The 12,707-nt window shown below is 45.7% G+C and overlaps 1 protein-coding gene across 7 annotated transcripts in view; it reads right to left on the reverse strand.

The window, feature by feature from the left end:
* Positions 1-12,484, reverse strand: part of CARMIL1 (capping protein regulator and myosin 1 linker 1) — a 193,529-nt gene extending 181,045 nt beyond the window's left edge. For all 7 annotated transcript variants that reach the window (XM_042048962.1, XM_042048958.1, XM_042048956.1 and 4 more), the window contains exons 1-2: positions 12,258-12,484; positions 8,278-8,375 (exon numbers count right to left, since the gene is read on the reverse strand). In XM_042048962.1, the coding sequence (XP_041904896.1) occupies positions 8,278-8,375; positions 12,258-12,297 (138 nt within the window). In that variant the 5' untranslated portion in view covers positions 12,298-12,484. The remainder of the gene's footprint in view (positions 1-8,277; positions 8,376-12,257) is intronic.
* Positions 12,485-12,707: the final 223 nt, after the last annotated feature.

Raw genomic sequence — 12,707 nt, forward strand, 5'->3', positions numbered from 1 at the left:
GACTCAGGTAGCTGTACAGAGCACCATTAGCAGCAGCTAAATTTAAAGGATAATTTTGCATCCTGGGCCTTTAATTACTTTACACAGAGTTAAATTACCATCACCATGAGAAAAAAAAAAAGAAGCAGAATTGTAGGTGAGCTAAAGTAAGTATTCTAACAATCAAACAAATCAATGACATTCACCAATTTTCCACCACAACAGTGGTTGAAGAGAGGGACTCTGAGCAACAAGAAGCATTTTTCACACTACACTGCACTAACTCTTCATTTAGCAGCGCTTGCAGCCTTTTTCGAGTTTACTCTGTCCTCCTCCACACTACTTAAAAAGTAGACTACATTCCCTGCATGAGAAGTCTTTTCTTAAAGTAAGTCAGGCAGATAAAACAAGCTGTAAGAGGAAAAAAAGAAAAAAAGAAACCCCACACAAATATGGACACTGCTCTTGCATTTATATATGTCTCCCAAATAACAAATTCTGTTCTCCTCCAAGTCTTCTCATTCTTGGGGAAAAAAAGCCATCAGTGGCAAAGAGTGACAGAGACAAGAAGTTGACCCTAATGCTCATTTTCTATTTCCAGCTTTAGGGAAATTATATGAAATAATCAGTCTTCTGCCTCTTTTATGCACAGATCTCAATGAAAATCCTTGCTTAGGAAGGCTCCATTTCATAAGTAATGGTGGCAAGGAGTCAGGCCCTCTGAAAGCAAAAGCACATTAGCAAACCACTTTGGTACATTATATATTCAGCAAGAGAAGTGGAAAGAGTGTGGCAGTTTAAAAAGGAAATGCTTTCTAATTGGGTTACAAGAAATTGACAGGAGGAAAGATTCCATGATCAATTCAGAGCCACAGCAGATTCCTCCCTTAATACTGTCCCTGCCGAGCTCCGTGGGGTCCCACGTGCCCCCACAGAAACACGGGTGGGTTCAGTGTTACAGTCGGTAGCAAAGAGTCGAGAGGGGCACTTGTGTGTGTTCTGCCAGGAGCATTTATGGCTGCTACACTGTCAAAGGGTGCAGAGGCAAATACAAACATGATCCGGAAACTCACAGTTTTATCCGGAGGCAGGGAAAAAGCGGGACTAGGGAACGGGACCAATGGGGAAGCTCTGGGGGGTGACAAGGAGTAGAGGCCAACAGCCAACTGGGGAATCCAAACTGGGATAGATTAACATAACAGAACAAGCACCCTGGGAGAAGCCTTTCTGGCTGCCCTAACCTGGAGGTACTTGTGGTACTGGGGACTTGTCTCACTGAAAACTCTCTCTCCCTTCTAATGTAAGTTCACCAGCCACCACACTCCCTCCCACCACTTTTTTTACCCTGGTAACTGTTAGAGCTGGTTTTCTGTACACAGAGAACCAGAACCTGCTAAGAGTGAGATTGTGTTCACGTTTCCTCCTTCCAGAACACAGATAAGGATGTATGTACTTGCAGGTGAGTGTGAAAATGCAAACTACACGAGCCAGGACAACAGCAGACGCTTTCAGGGCGCTGAAAGAGGAGTCCCTTTTTCTTACCTTTCCCTGCCTGTACCAGCTGCCCAAAACTAAAGAAAGGGAGAGCAAGCCAGCTGCATTTCTGTCCTCCCAAAACATGGAAAAAACACACTATAGGTGCAAGAAATCATCTTGAATTTCTACACTTGCATGCACTATCACAGCAATTCATTGAACCATTGAATCATTGAACCATAGAATGGTTTGGGTTGGAAGAGACCTTAAAGATCATCTAGATCCAACCCCTGCAATAAGCAGAGACACCTTACACTAGACCAGGTTGCTCAAAACCCCATCCAACCTGGCCTTGAACACTTCTAGGGATGGGGCATTCACAGCTTCTCAGGGCAACCTGTTCCAGTGCCTCACCACCCTCATAGTAAAAAATTTCTTCCTTACATCTAGTCTAAATTGACCCTCTTTTAGTTTAAAATCATTCCCCCTTTTCCTGTCACAACAGGTGCTGTTAAAAAATTTTACCTCATTTTTCTTATAAGCCCACTTTAAGTACTGGAAGGCTGCAATAGGGCCTCCCTGGAGCCTTCTCTTCTCCAGGCTCAACAACCCCAACTATCTCAGCCTGTCTTCACGGGAGAGGTGCTCCAGCCCTCTGGTCATCTTCATGGCCTCACCTGGACTCACTCCAGCAGGTCCATGTCCTTATACTGGGGGCCCCAGAGCTGGACACAGCACTCCAGGTGGGTTCTCACAAGTATGGAGTGGAGGGGCAGAATCCCTGGGGAGACTCATTGCAACAGGTAAGTGGTCCATGTCCTTCTTATGTTGGGGGTCCCAGAGCTGGACACGGTACTCCAGAATGCTAGGTTTGTAAATCTTCCCACCAGTTAAAAGTAACCTCATGGATCAGCGTTTAACATAAACATAAATTTCAGTGAAACTTGCACATGAGTACTTTTTTAAAATGTTTCCTATTATGGAAACAAATGCAACTGCATGACTGAATTAATAAATTCTATTTCCTGCAGTACTCTTTTTATTTCAGTTTTTTTGTAGCAATCTTACAGGCCACAGTTCAGTTGCTTTCTAAGAGGCACCTTGTAAATATATTAAAATACGTTTTCACATCTAAGTATTTTTTGATTACTCTACCTCACTTCATTTAGATTTCCTGACATGAGGGATGCATCAACACCTACCTCCTTTCATCTTCATAAAGACACACTTAAGATATATGTCATAACAGTCAATGTTCTGGGCAGGGAAGAGGAAACACCATTATTTTTAAAAAATGTCCCTATTTAACATCATTATCACACACCAGCTGTCATGATATAACGTGTGAGATTGCACACATTTTATGTAAAGCCAACCTTAGACAACCCTGTGCTCTTAGTGGTTTAAAAGAAGTGCATATTTTTTAAGGCACGATGTGAAATTCATCTCTATTCAAACAGAATATTGTGGATGGATCGAGACGAAAGATGAGCAATGGAAAACAAGCACCAGAGCTTTTAATCCCAAAATAGTTTTGGCAGTGCAAAATACTACTGCCTCCAGCCGGAGACTGCCACCCTGATAGCTGAACAGGCACAGGAGCTCATACAGGCTCTGTTGCTTCAGTAGTCAACCACATTGTTCAAGCAGTATTCAGAAACCACATGGAGAGCACACAAAATGGCCATAATTGCTCCTTTAAAAGTAAACACAGATAGATTTTTTTTTTAAAATAGAACTCCAGTCTTTATAAGAGACTCTTTAGAAGCAGAACATGAAATCTCAGACCATGTGCGCAGGACAAATATAAACTTCTTCGACAGGAGCCAATTCAATTTTTTGTTTTAAAAGCCCATGGAAACATATGTCCCAGAGAAAGTGACAAGGACATGAATTGCTCCCAGTGAATCTATGTTGTGCATACAGTACATTTTAAGGAGAGCCACCTGCCAAAGCAACTGTCTCAATTTCAGAAGTAGCAGTGTGATATTTTAACAAAGAGAATGTAAATGACCAAGGGCAGAAGTGTAACAGAGAGTCCTCAATGGGATTTCCTAATAAAGTGCTTTTGGTCACTACATCACATCACACTATTCTGTAGCCTGAAGGTCAGGAAAAAAACAAAAAAATCACAACAAACACAGCAATAAAGCAAAGAAATGCAACCAAACACATAAAGAGCATGGTCACTTGCAATATTTTCTTATATGTTATGTCTAAAATAATATTAGTTCGGAAAAGAAAACTAATCTCAAAGGCAAATAGAGCAGGAATATTCTCTTTTCCTAATAGTAAAGAAAAAAAAGTAAGATGAATCCTGAATTCTGGGCTGTCCTGAAACCACTGCTGAAAACATTTTAACTTCTCAATGCTTGCTGCTAATTGCAATAAATCTGAGAGGAAGAAAAGGCAGCAGGAAATAATCAGCAAAATTATGTACAAATATCTTGGGTATTTTGAGGGGGAAAAGTAGCACCACAAACACCAAAGCTACGAAGCCCAGTCCCGACCAGCGTTTGTCTGTAGGTGATAATCTGATAAACACTGAGGCCTCTGGATTTAACAAAACAAAACAAAAACCAAGCAAGCAAACAAACAAAAAAAGCCAACACAACAACAAAAAACCACCAAACCGAAGTACACAGACGGGCACTCTGCCTGATCCCTTATGGTGGCAAAAGGTGGAGGCCTTAGAGGAGGGAGTAGGTGTAAAGTTTCTCTTCTTTTTCTGGCTGTCTCCCCCCACACCCAGCCAACTCTGTTATCATCACAACTGGGACGTCTCCATACCCATCAGCTTAAACTGAAACTGGAGAGAAGGTCAGAAGTTGTCAGTGTGAGGAAGAACACCGCAGGCACTCAGCATGATGCCTTAAACCTTGTTCTCATAAGAAACCAGGTTTAAACAAAACAATCACACAAATTCAAAGCTATCCTCCACTGATTAGGAAAGAGTGATAACTCAGTAAGACTACTGTTGTGAGAATCACACTGAAGCCGAACACAGCTGAGTCCCCTCCTGCAGGAGTACTCTGCCTCTGGCTGAGGGCCACCTGGAGCTAGCTGGGGCAGCCTCTTCAAGGGCTCTGCCGGAGCTCGGCTGCCTGCACCCAACACAGTGCATGTATGTGACCCCAAGAGTAGGAACAAGTCTTGACCAGGACTCCCCAACCTTGCTTCAGAGCTCTGGCACTCAACGCTGGCCTGAGCAACACCACAGCTACGGCTGTGCTTGGTCCCTTTCGCAGCTGAGGCCACCCCACAGACCCAGCTGCCTGGCCTGGCCTTGGGTCACTGCAGTGCTGGTGACCACCAGAGCTCAGCTACCCCCAGCTGCCGAGTGGGACTGGCCCACAGTGGGACTGTGCCCCACTGCGGAGTCCCACGATGTCTGTTCCCCTTGCCCTGTAGGGCAGCTCGTCACCTTTCAAGGTCTCCTCTACGCCTGCATGTTTCCCCACTTTCTCCAGTGCCAGAGTACCCAGATAGGACTGGGGTTTAGGCCTAATCACCTGAGGACTGATTTTCTGCCTGTTCAAGCTGGTTATTGCCTTTTCAGGGTTGGATACCAGTGTGCTGCCCGCAGACCTGAGATTTGGTGCCAGCAGACCAGGGGCAGCTCAGCAGCTCATGATGTTTACTGTTTTGCATCATTATGACTAACTGAAAAACTAAATAACTGCAGATTGAGATTGAGACAGCAAACCCCTTGTGCAGACTGAAAAAATCTGGTTTATATCAAAATTCCTAGACATAATTTCCAAATGCTGGTACCCAAAGCTGGGGTCCTAAAGCATCTTAAGGCAAGCATGGTCTTTATCCGCCAACTTCACCAGTTTAATACTGGGACCCTACTGCAAGCAACACCAGGGGTTTTGCATTGTTTTTCTTTAGTCTCAGATTCTAATTTCCATCTTAATTATCAGAGGAATTTCCTATAGCAGAGTGATTTAAGTAGATGGTTACATCCATATTCTAGTACTCTGTACCTTGAATACACTGTGAACAACAGGGCCAGAGGTCAAGTGTTTTTATAGTTACCTGCCAAGTGCAGTCATTTTAAAATAATCTCCCTTTCTCAAAGTGGTACTGATTTTGCTGGATTTCCCTAGGAAGGAAGGATGAGAGATCATTTAATTAAAGCACAGATTTGGGTGTCAGGGCTCAGTGCCAGCCTCTGTGATCAACCTCCTCTAAAGCCATGAGCACGTTTCACAACAGCTCTGGGGTTAGCTAGATGAGAGCAACTGGTATTTTCTCCCTATTAAGTGCTGGACCCAAAGCATTGCACCTAATGTAAACACCCAACTACTAATAAAATTCAACCCAAAATCTCAAAACAATCCATTGCCACACGTGCACTCCAGAGACACCACTCAGAGGATTAACGTTTCAAAACTAAGCTCTCAGGAGTTGAGGAGCGCTGGCATGAAGGTTGCCCATGCAATCACATTTGAGCCCTCTGGTGCATTCATTTAAGGATAGAGTCTTTAATTACTGAGCTGCTTTTGCTGCCAACACTTCATTCAGCATTCTGTTTCACAGGCTCACCCAAGGCACAGCAACTCAGTTTTACCTGCTCCAGTCAGAACGCGGCCGCATGCATTATTTACTGAATACTCTTAAGTTCCAGCTCAGAGTACAAAAGTTCTTAGTTTTGCTGGCAGATTTCTTGTAGCATTTAGTATTAAGCACTCACATACTTCTGAAGCAAGGTTATTTATTTTCAGCATCACTCTACTGATGAGAGAAGGGTGTATGTCCTCTACACTTTGCAGGTAGGAAGTGAGACTGTGCCAACACACTAAGGCCAGAAAGTCTCCATTAATCTGAGGTACCGAACTCAAGGTGTTTCTGGTGTAATTTCTTCCAGAGCATTCTGCATTTCAGAGAATTTTGCATCTGCAAAGCGAACCATAGTCTCTATCGGCCTTTGCTACAGCGGACAACATTCAGCACCTCTGCAAAAAAAAAGAAAAACCAAAAAACCCAAAAATACCCCACCCCAAAATGACAAAAAACTCAAAAAAAACCCCTAAACCAAACAACCACACATAAAGATTTACACATGCAGTCAGAGAAACATTGTAAAACACTGTAAAAAAGCTTCACATGAGGCAGTTTTCTTCTAAGGCAAAGGAAAACACAAAATCCAACTCCAGGAATCAATAATCAATTTCTCTAAGAATAAAAAGGTTTTTTCTCCCTCCAATATAAATCCCCTGCATTTCTGCATCATCGAACAAATGGTTCTACCAGACAACATCCAGCAAATCATTCCCCTGAAACACTTTGTGCACTGAAGACAACATGAATGCACACAAGAAGTGCTCACTAGCTCATGAACCTCTGAAAGGTTCTCTCCCTTTCAGTACCTCTTCAGTCATGGAAAGTGAAAGTCCCCCACCTGAGACCTTAGGAGATTAAAGAGAGAAAAAACACCCAAATCATCATGTATAGGCATTTTACTGCCAAGTCGTACATCCCTCAGAAACCTCACTGATGATTCAAAGCTTGATATTCTCTTGGTCCCATCAGTTCAGAACAGGATTTCAGTATTTCCACAACATATTTCACTATTGATAATAGTTATGATTCTGTGTAAGTCAAAAAGTCAATCAAGTGTAACCACTTCAGTGCAACCTGTCAGCCTTCCCTATAAACATGGTTTTCAAATAAATAGAGACAATCAATCAACATTCACATATTCAATTTATTTCCAGTACAGAAGCTGTAAATCAAGGAACTAGATATAACACGAGCAGATATTAAGCAGAAAATATTTCAAATTCCTTAAGTAGCAGCTCTCGCAGAAAAGTGAGCCATTATCTACAGTGTTACTGCCCAGGGATAGCAACACATACTTTAAGAAGATAATTCAGAAGTGATTAAGAAGTTGTGGTTTTGAAAGACAAAATAGCACATCTGCATGGGGAATGTACCTGATATCTGTAACAACAGCTCTGGCAACAAAACTTTCAAATTGTGCTACAGCACAAACACAAGACACTCAATAAAATCTCAATATCTTGCAAAATATTATGGCAGCATTGTACTTATTTGTGTTTGCTAGTCTAGGAGTTCTCCTAATAGAGAGAGATCAAAAGAGCAAGGAAATACAGTTCCATGTCTTTTTGCATATTCAAGATAGCATGCAAACGTAGCAGCTCATTACCACAGTTTTCTTCCTATCAAGAGAGGCCAGCAAAACTATTCTTGAGAAAACAGGAAAGCATTCTTAAGTGAGATTAATTTGATGCTTTCCTCCACTACAGTTGTAAGAATGACAATTTAGAATCCCACACATTAAGCATTTCTCTTGAAATGAAGATATATGACTTAACAGAGAATACTAAAAAATACAAATAGTCACTTGAGTTCAAAAAGCCCAACAGTTTTACTGTTGCTCTTCACCGCATAACAGCTTCAGATTCTCAAAATTAATTCTACACACTTCATTTTGCATTTCTTGGCCACTTAAAATTCTTATGGACGTAAACAGGAAACCTAACCAGCAAAGGCAGCAAAATATTTTAGAACAGGTTCTGGTAATAGCTTGCTTTATCATCAGCCCACAACACAATACCCTAAACTCTCCAAAATAACTCAGTGATAAACGAGTGTGTGCACACATGCACAGCTGCACACCAACTTCCTATGTAGGCTATCAAGAAAGTAAGAAAAAGTAAGAAAATAAATTACATGGGTATCTTATGGCACACACAAAGTTTAAAGAATACTTCCAGAGGAGAATTTATGCCTTCTGAAAAGATACTGGCTTTTCCTTCACATATGTAATCAGAGCCATTCTACTGTACTTACCAATATTCTGTTATCCACTTTATCTCCCTTGGTTTCCAGCTTTACTTTCTTCTTGACGGAAATTTTGATTTTCCTCCCAATAACATCCCTGACACTTTCTGAAACGAAAGAAAATATCTTAATTAAATACCTTCAGTGTCAACACGAGAAGCAAACAGATGCCACTGTCGAGTTTTCGGAAAGACTCAGAGCTATGTTGTTCAACTGCTTGCACTCATGGAAGTCTTGTGCACATGAGCCAGTACTAAACACAACCTAACACAAGTACAACTTTCTAGTATGCCATCTACACAATAATTTGTGTCTACTATGTTAGGATTATTGATGTCATATGCCAGGATTCTAAACACAATTTGTTATTTTTTTCCAGTATAACTTACATATCAAAAGCATTCCCAAGACGTGCCACAGCACTGCTTAGCTCTACTCTGGGAAAATGCAACTAATTTCTCACTGCTATTATTTGTACCTGAAAAGCTTGCTAAAGCAAATTAGCTCCTTGCATTGCCCACGTTTTAGCCTTTTGTTAATATCAGGGAGGCTAAATGGGTCAGGTAATGGAAGAGCAACTGTTCACACATTTTTGCACTCTGTGCATTTAAGTAACGAAGCAAACCAAGCAAACTTCCAGATAGTAACACCTGGCAGCTATGCAGAGGATGCTATGGACACAACACTGTTGTCACTATCCCAGCGACAATGTAGCCACCTCATGGTGCCAGCACCAAAGTTACATTAGTTGCCATAATGTTTTAATATGTACATGCATACACATGTATACCCAGTCTCTGCCAAGCATGACACGAACCAGCTTTTCCCCTGAGCATTTGCACCCTGGCCTGAAGGGAATATACACACAGGGAACTGTGTCTAGAAAGCTTATACAACTACTGACACTGATGTAATTGAGAGATAAACAGAGGAGTTCATCTAGAAGAGCCAATTTGGCACCTTCCCTAAGTTTCACTCCCCAGCCCCCAATGAAAGGGAATGAAAAAGAAATCTTTTAAACACATTAACCTATTTCCAGCCCTACAACTGGCATCTGTAAAAGGCAAGTCTCCACCCTCTCCGGACACATACACTTTGCCCTAGGGCACGCTTACGTTTAAAGGCAAAAATTAAAGATAATAGGCTATTTTTAAGGCTTTTAATTATAGTGCTCTGTATAGCGCTTTTCTGCACAATTTTCATCCAGTAGTCAGAAGACGTTAGCACAAACAACACACCATTTATTAAGCCTGGATGTTTAAGCCAGGCCACAGCGTTCTGCCTGAAGGGCGGAAGGGTGTGCAAGTCAGAAACATGGCTGGCCGTAGACACTCTTCACCAGAAAGAGCTCTTTCTGCAGAATCGGCATGTTTTCCCCAGGAATTTTAATTTTCCTATCAGGAAACAAAAGCTCCTCGGTAGCAGCGGCTTGCGCAGCGCGAAGCCCGTCCCGAGCCGCGGCAGCCCCGTGGCAGGCAGCCAGCGCGGCCAGCTCCCGCAGCAACCGCTTGGTCAGGAGCCAGGCTGCAAGATCACGGAGCAGCCAGGTGAGCGGAGCCCGGGGAAAAGTCCAGCCCGATGTGAACTCTTCTCCCAAGGCTTCCTCTCCCATGGGCAATGCCCAATTCTGGTCTTTCTGTCCCTGCCTGGGAACCCAGAAGCAAGCTGACCACAGAGTCTTTTTCATCAAATCCTGTCTCCTTGCAGAAGGCATTGCTGCTGTCTTTGCTACTTTACCTCCACTTGCAGCCTCTGCCTTTCGGTTTCTCCTCTCCCACAAACAGCTCCAAGTGCCTACATCTAGCAAGGGACTTCCTCCTGAGGCACCTGCATGGAGAGATCCTCTTCCCTTTGCTGTCCCTCAGGTTCCACACAGCAGAAGTGGGAACGACTGCATGCCCTCAGCTCCAGCACTCTTACTCCAACAAGCCATAGGGAGAGAAGGGGCCCAGGACCCCAGATTGCACAAAGCATCATCAGGATGTCAGCTCCTCACAAAGCTCTATCTGCCTGAAAGGGCTAAAAACGCTACTTCAAAGAGCTAAGATACAGATTTCATAGATACTCTCCATGTGACTGAAGACACTTCCCTCCACACTGGGTGGCAAGTGGACTCACAAAGTAAATTTTCAGACTGAGAGATGGAAACATAACATTAAGGTCCACATTTTAAAGTGTTCATCCATTTCTAGTGCTGGAGGCTTCAGACATCCACACCTCGGAGGAGTGGATCCAGGTAAGCCAACAGTTAAGAGAGGGTTTCTTTGAAGACTATGACCTACAAGACCTGACAAAGGTCACACGGGAAGTGAGTAACAGAACAAAACCTGCAGCTCAAACACTCCTACCCCCAGTTTAATCTCCACACTCCAATCACTCTGCATTAAAGCACATCCTTTCATCCTGCTCTCAAAACATCGTTATTACAAAAAGCCTATTTAAAGGTTAAATTTTAACATGCAGACACCAAAATAGTGCTAGAAATTAAACCAATCTACCTGAACAAATCCCCACACCCCAGGATAGCCCTTGACAAATCAAGCTGAGTGGGTGCAGGGCATCGGGGGGGGGAGGGGAGGGGGGTAATTCTTAAGATTGTTCAAAGCCACTAGAGGAGGGAATGTGTGAAGATGCCCACCTTATTCTTCCCTGTAATATGCCACCACACCTCACCTATGACACCAGAGTGCAGACCCATGGTGAGTAAGAAATACTGTGTATTAGCACCTCAAACATGCCTGGCCACTTTAAAACATAAAAACTCAATGGTTTTGACCATAGCTACTCCTAGAACACTTCCCAGCTCATCACTTCTTAGCAGTAAGCTATAGACTACAGTCTCTCTGTAAACCACATGGTTTGGAGACCCAAAGGACTGCAAAACAGAGCTATTTTGACCTACAGAAAAAAAAATCTGCAGCAGCTACAAATGTCCACCCAGATTTTACCAATATTTTATACATGCTAAAACCAGTTGCTGACTGATGAAACTGAAGGAAACGTAACAATGTAAATTACCTAGGTAAGGTCTGAAGGATTGTATTCAACGCAACATGTACCTTGTCGCCTGACAAATTTCTCTTTCCATCTGTCATTACGACAACACTAAATTATTCTAATGCTGGTAAGATCTTTATATAGCTCTTCAACAGGCAAAACCAAAGGAAATTCGGCCTGAGCAAGGTAGCTGAGGGCCTGGAGCATCAGACCTGTTATCCCCAAATGACATTGCTTACACACACGCCACGTTAACGATCCATTTATCGGAAGCTCCCCAAAAGCGGTGACAGCATTTTCAGAGTCCTCGCCATCACCTGTGACTTCCTGAGCGTATACCATGCAGGACGGGGGCTCGTGTGCATGGGGCCATAAAACTTTAATTACAAATACCCTCACTCCCTCCTACGTACAGAGGAAAACGAAGTCTTAAACTGCGCAAAACCCGGGGGGATAAATAAAAAAGCACCGAGCGGAGCCGCAGCCCGTGCCGCCAGGCTGAGGCGCTCCGAGGACGTGCCCCGGGCGGGCGGCGGTGCGGGAGGCGCGGGGGGCTGGGGCAGCTTCACCGCGCGTCTGCCCGCGCTCGCAGCCTGCCGGCACCGTCGGACAGACCCCTCCGGAGAGAGGACACACATTGTGCTCCACCGCGGCTCCTGAGGGCTCAGTCCCTGCCCGCGGCCGCCTCCCCGCTGCCCGCCGCAGCCCCGCAGCCCCCGCCCGCCCATTCCCCGCACGCAGCAGCGCGGCCTCGCTGCCCCCCGCCGGCTCCTCCGAGTCCCTCCAGCCCCGCGCGGAGCCCCCCGGGCTCCCCCGGCCAGCCCCCGCGGCGCTTGCCCGGCTCCACAGACCCACCCCCGGATTCCCCCCACCCCCGCCTCCGGCAGCGCTGCATCCCGCGGCCGCGCACGGCGGCCTCCAAACTTGCCCCCGCAGCACCTTCCCCCGGGACCCCGCATCCCCCATCCCCGCCGCCATGCCCCGTCCCTTACCGATCAACTCTTTGGGGACGTCGGAGCTCTCCTCGGCCATGGCGGCGGCGCTGCCCGGCGCCCGACGGTGCCCGGCGGCGGGGCTGCTTCAGCGGCGCGCCGTCCCTGCGCCGGGCGAGGCGGGCATGCACCCAGCGGGCGGGGGAGGAGGAGGAGGAGGAGGAGGAGGGCCGGCCGTGAGCCTCGCTGCGGAGCGCGGGGTGTGCGTGCGGCTGCGAGCGCGGGCGGAGGGAAGGGGCTTCTCCCGCTCCCGCGGAGCCCGCTCCTCCCGCGCTACATGCCGCCCCCGGCTGCCGGCGCGGCCAGGAGGGGCATTTCCAGGGAGGGATGGATGGCCCGCAGGCGGCCGTCAGGCGCGGCGCTCCGGGCTCACGGCGGTCCCCGCACCGGCTCCCCTCTTCCCGCCTGCGCGCCGCCCGGCTCCCCCGCCCGGCACCGGCGGGAGGCGGC

This window comes from Corvus kubaryi, unplaced genomic scaffold (assembly GCF_017639235.1).
Source record: "Corvus kubaryi isolate FWS band 111438036 unplaced genomic scaffold, C.kubaryi_AGA036_p1.0 68, whole genome shotgun sequence".
Lineage (NCBI taxonomy): Eukaryota > Metazoa > Chordata > Aves > Passeriformes > Corvidae > Corvus > Corvus kubaryi.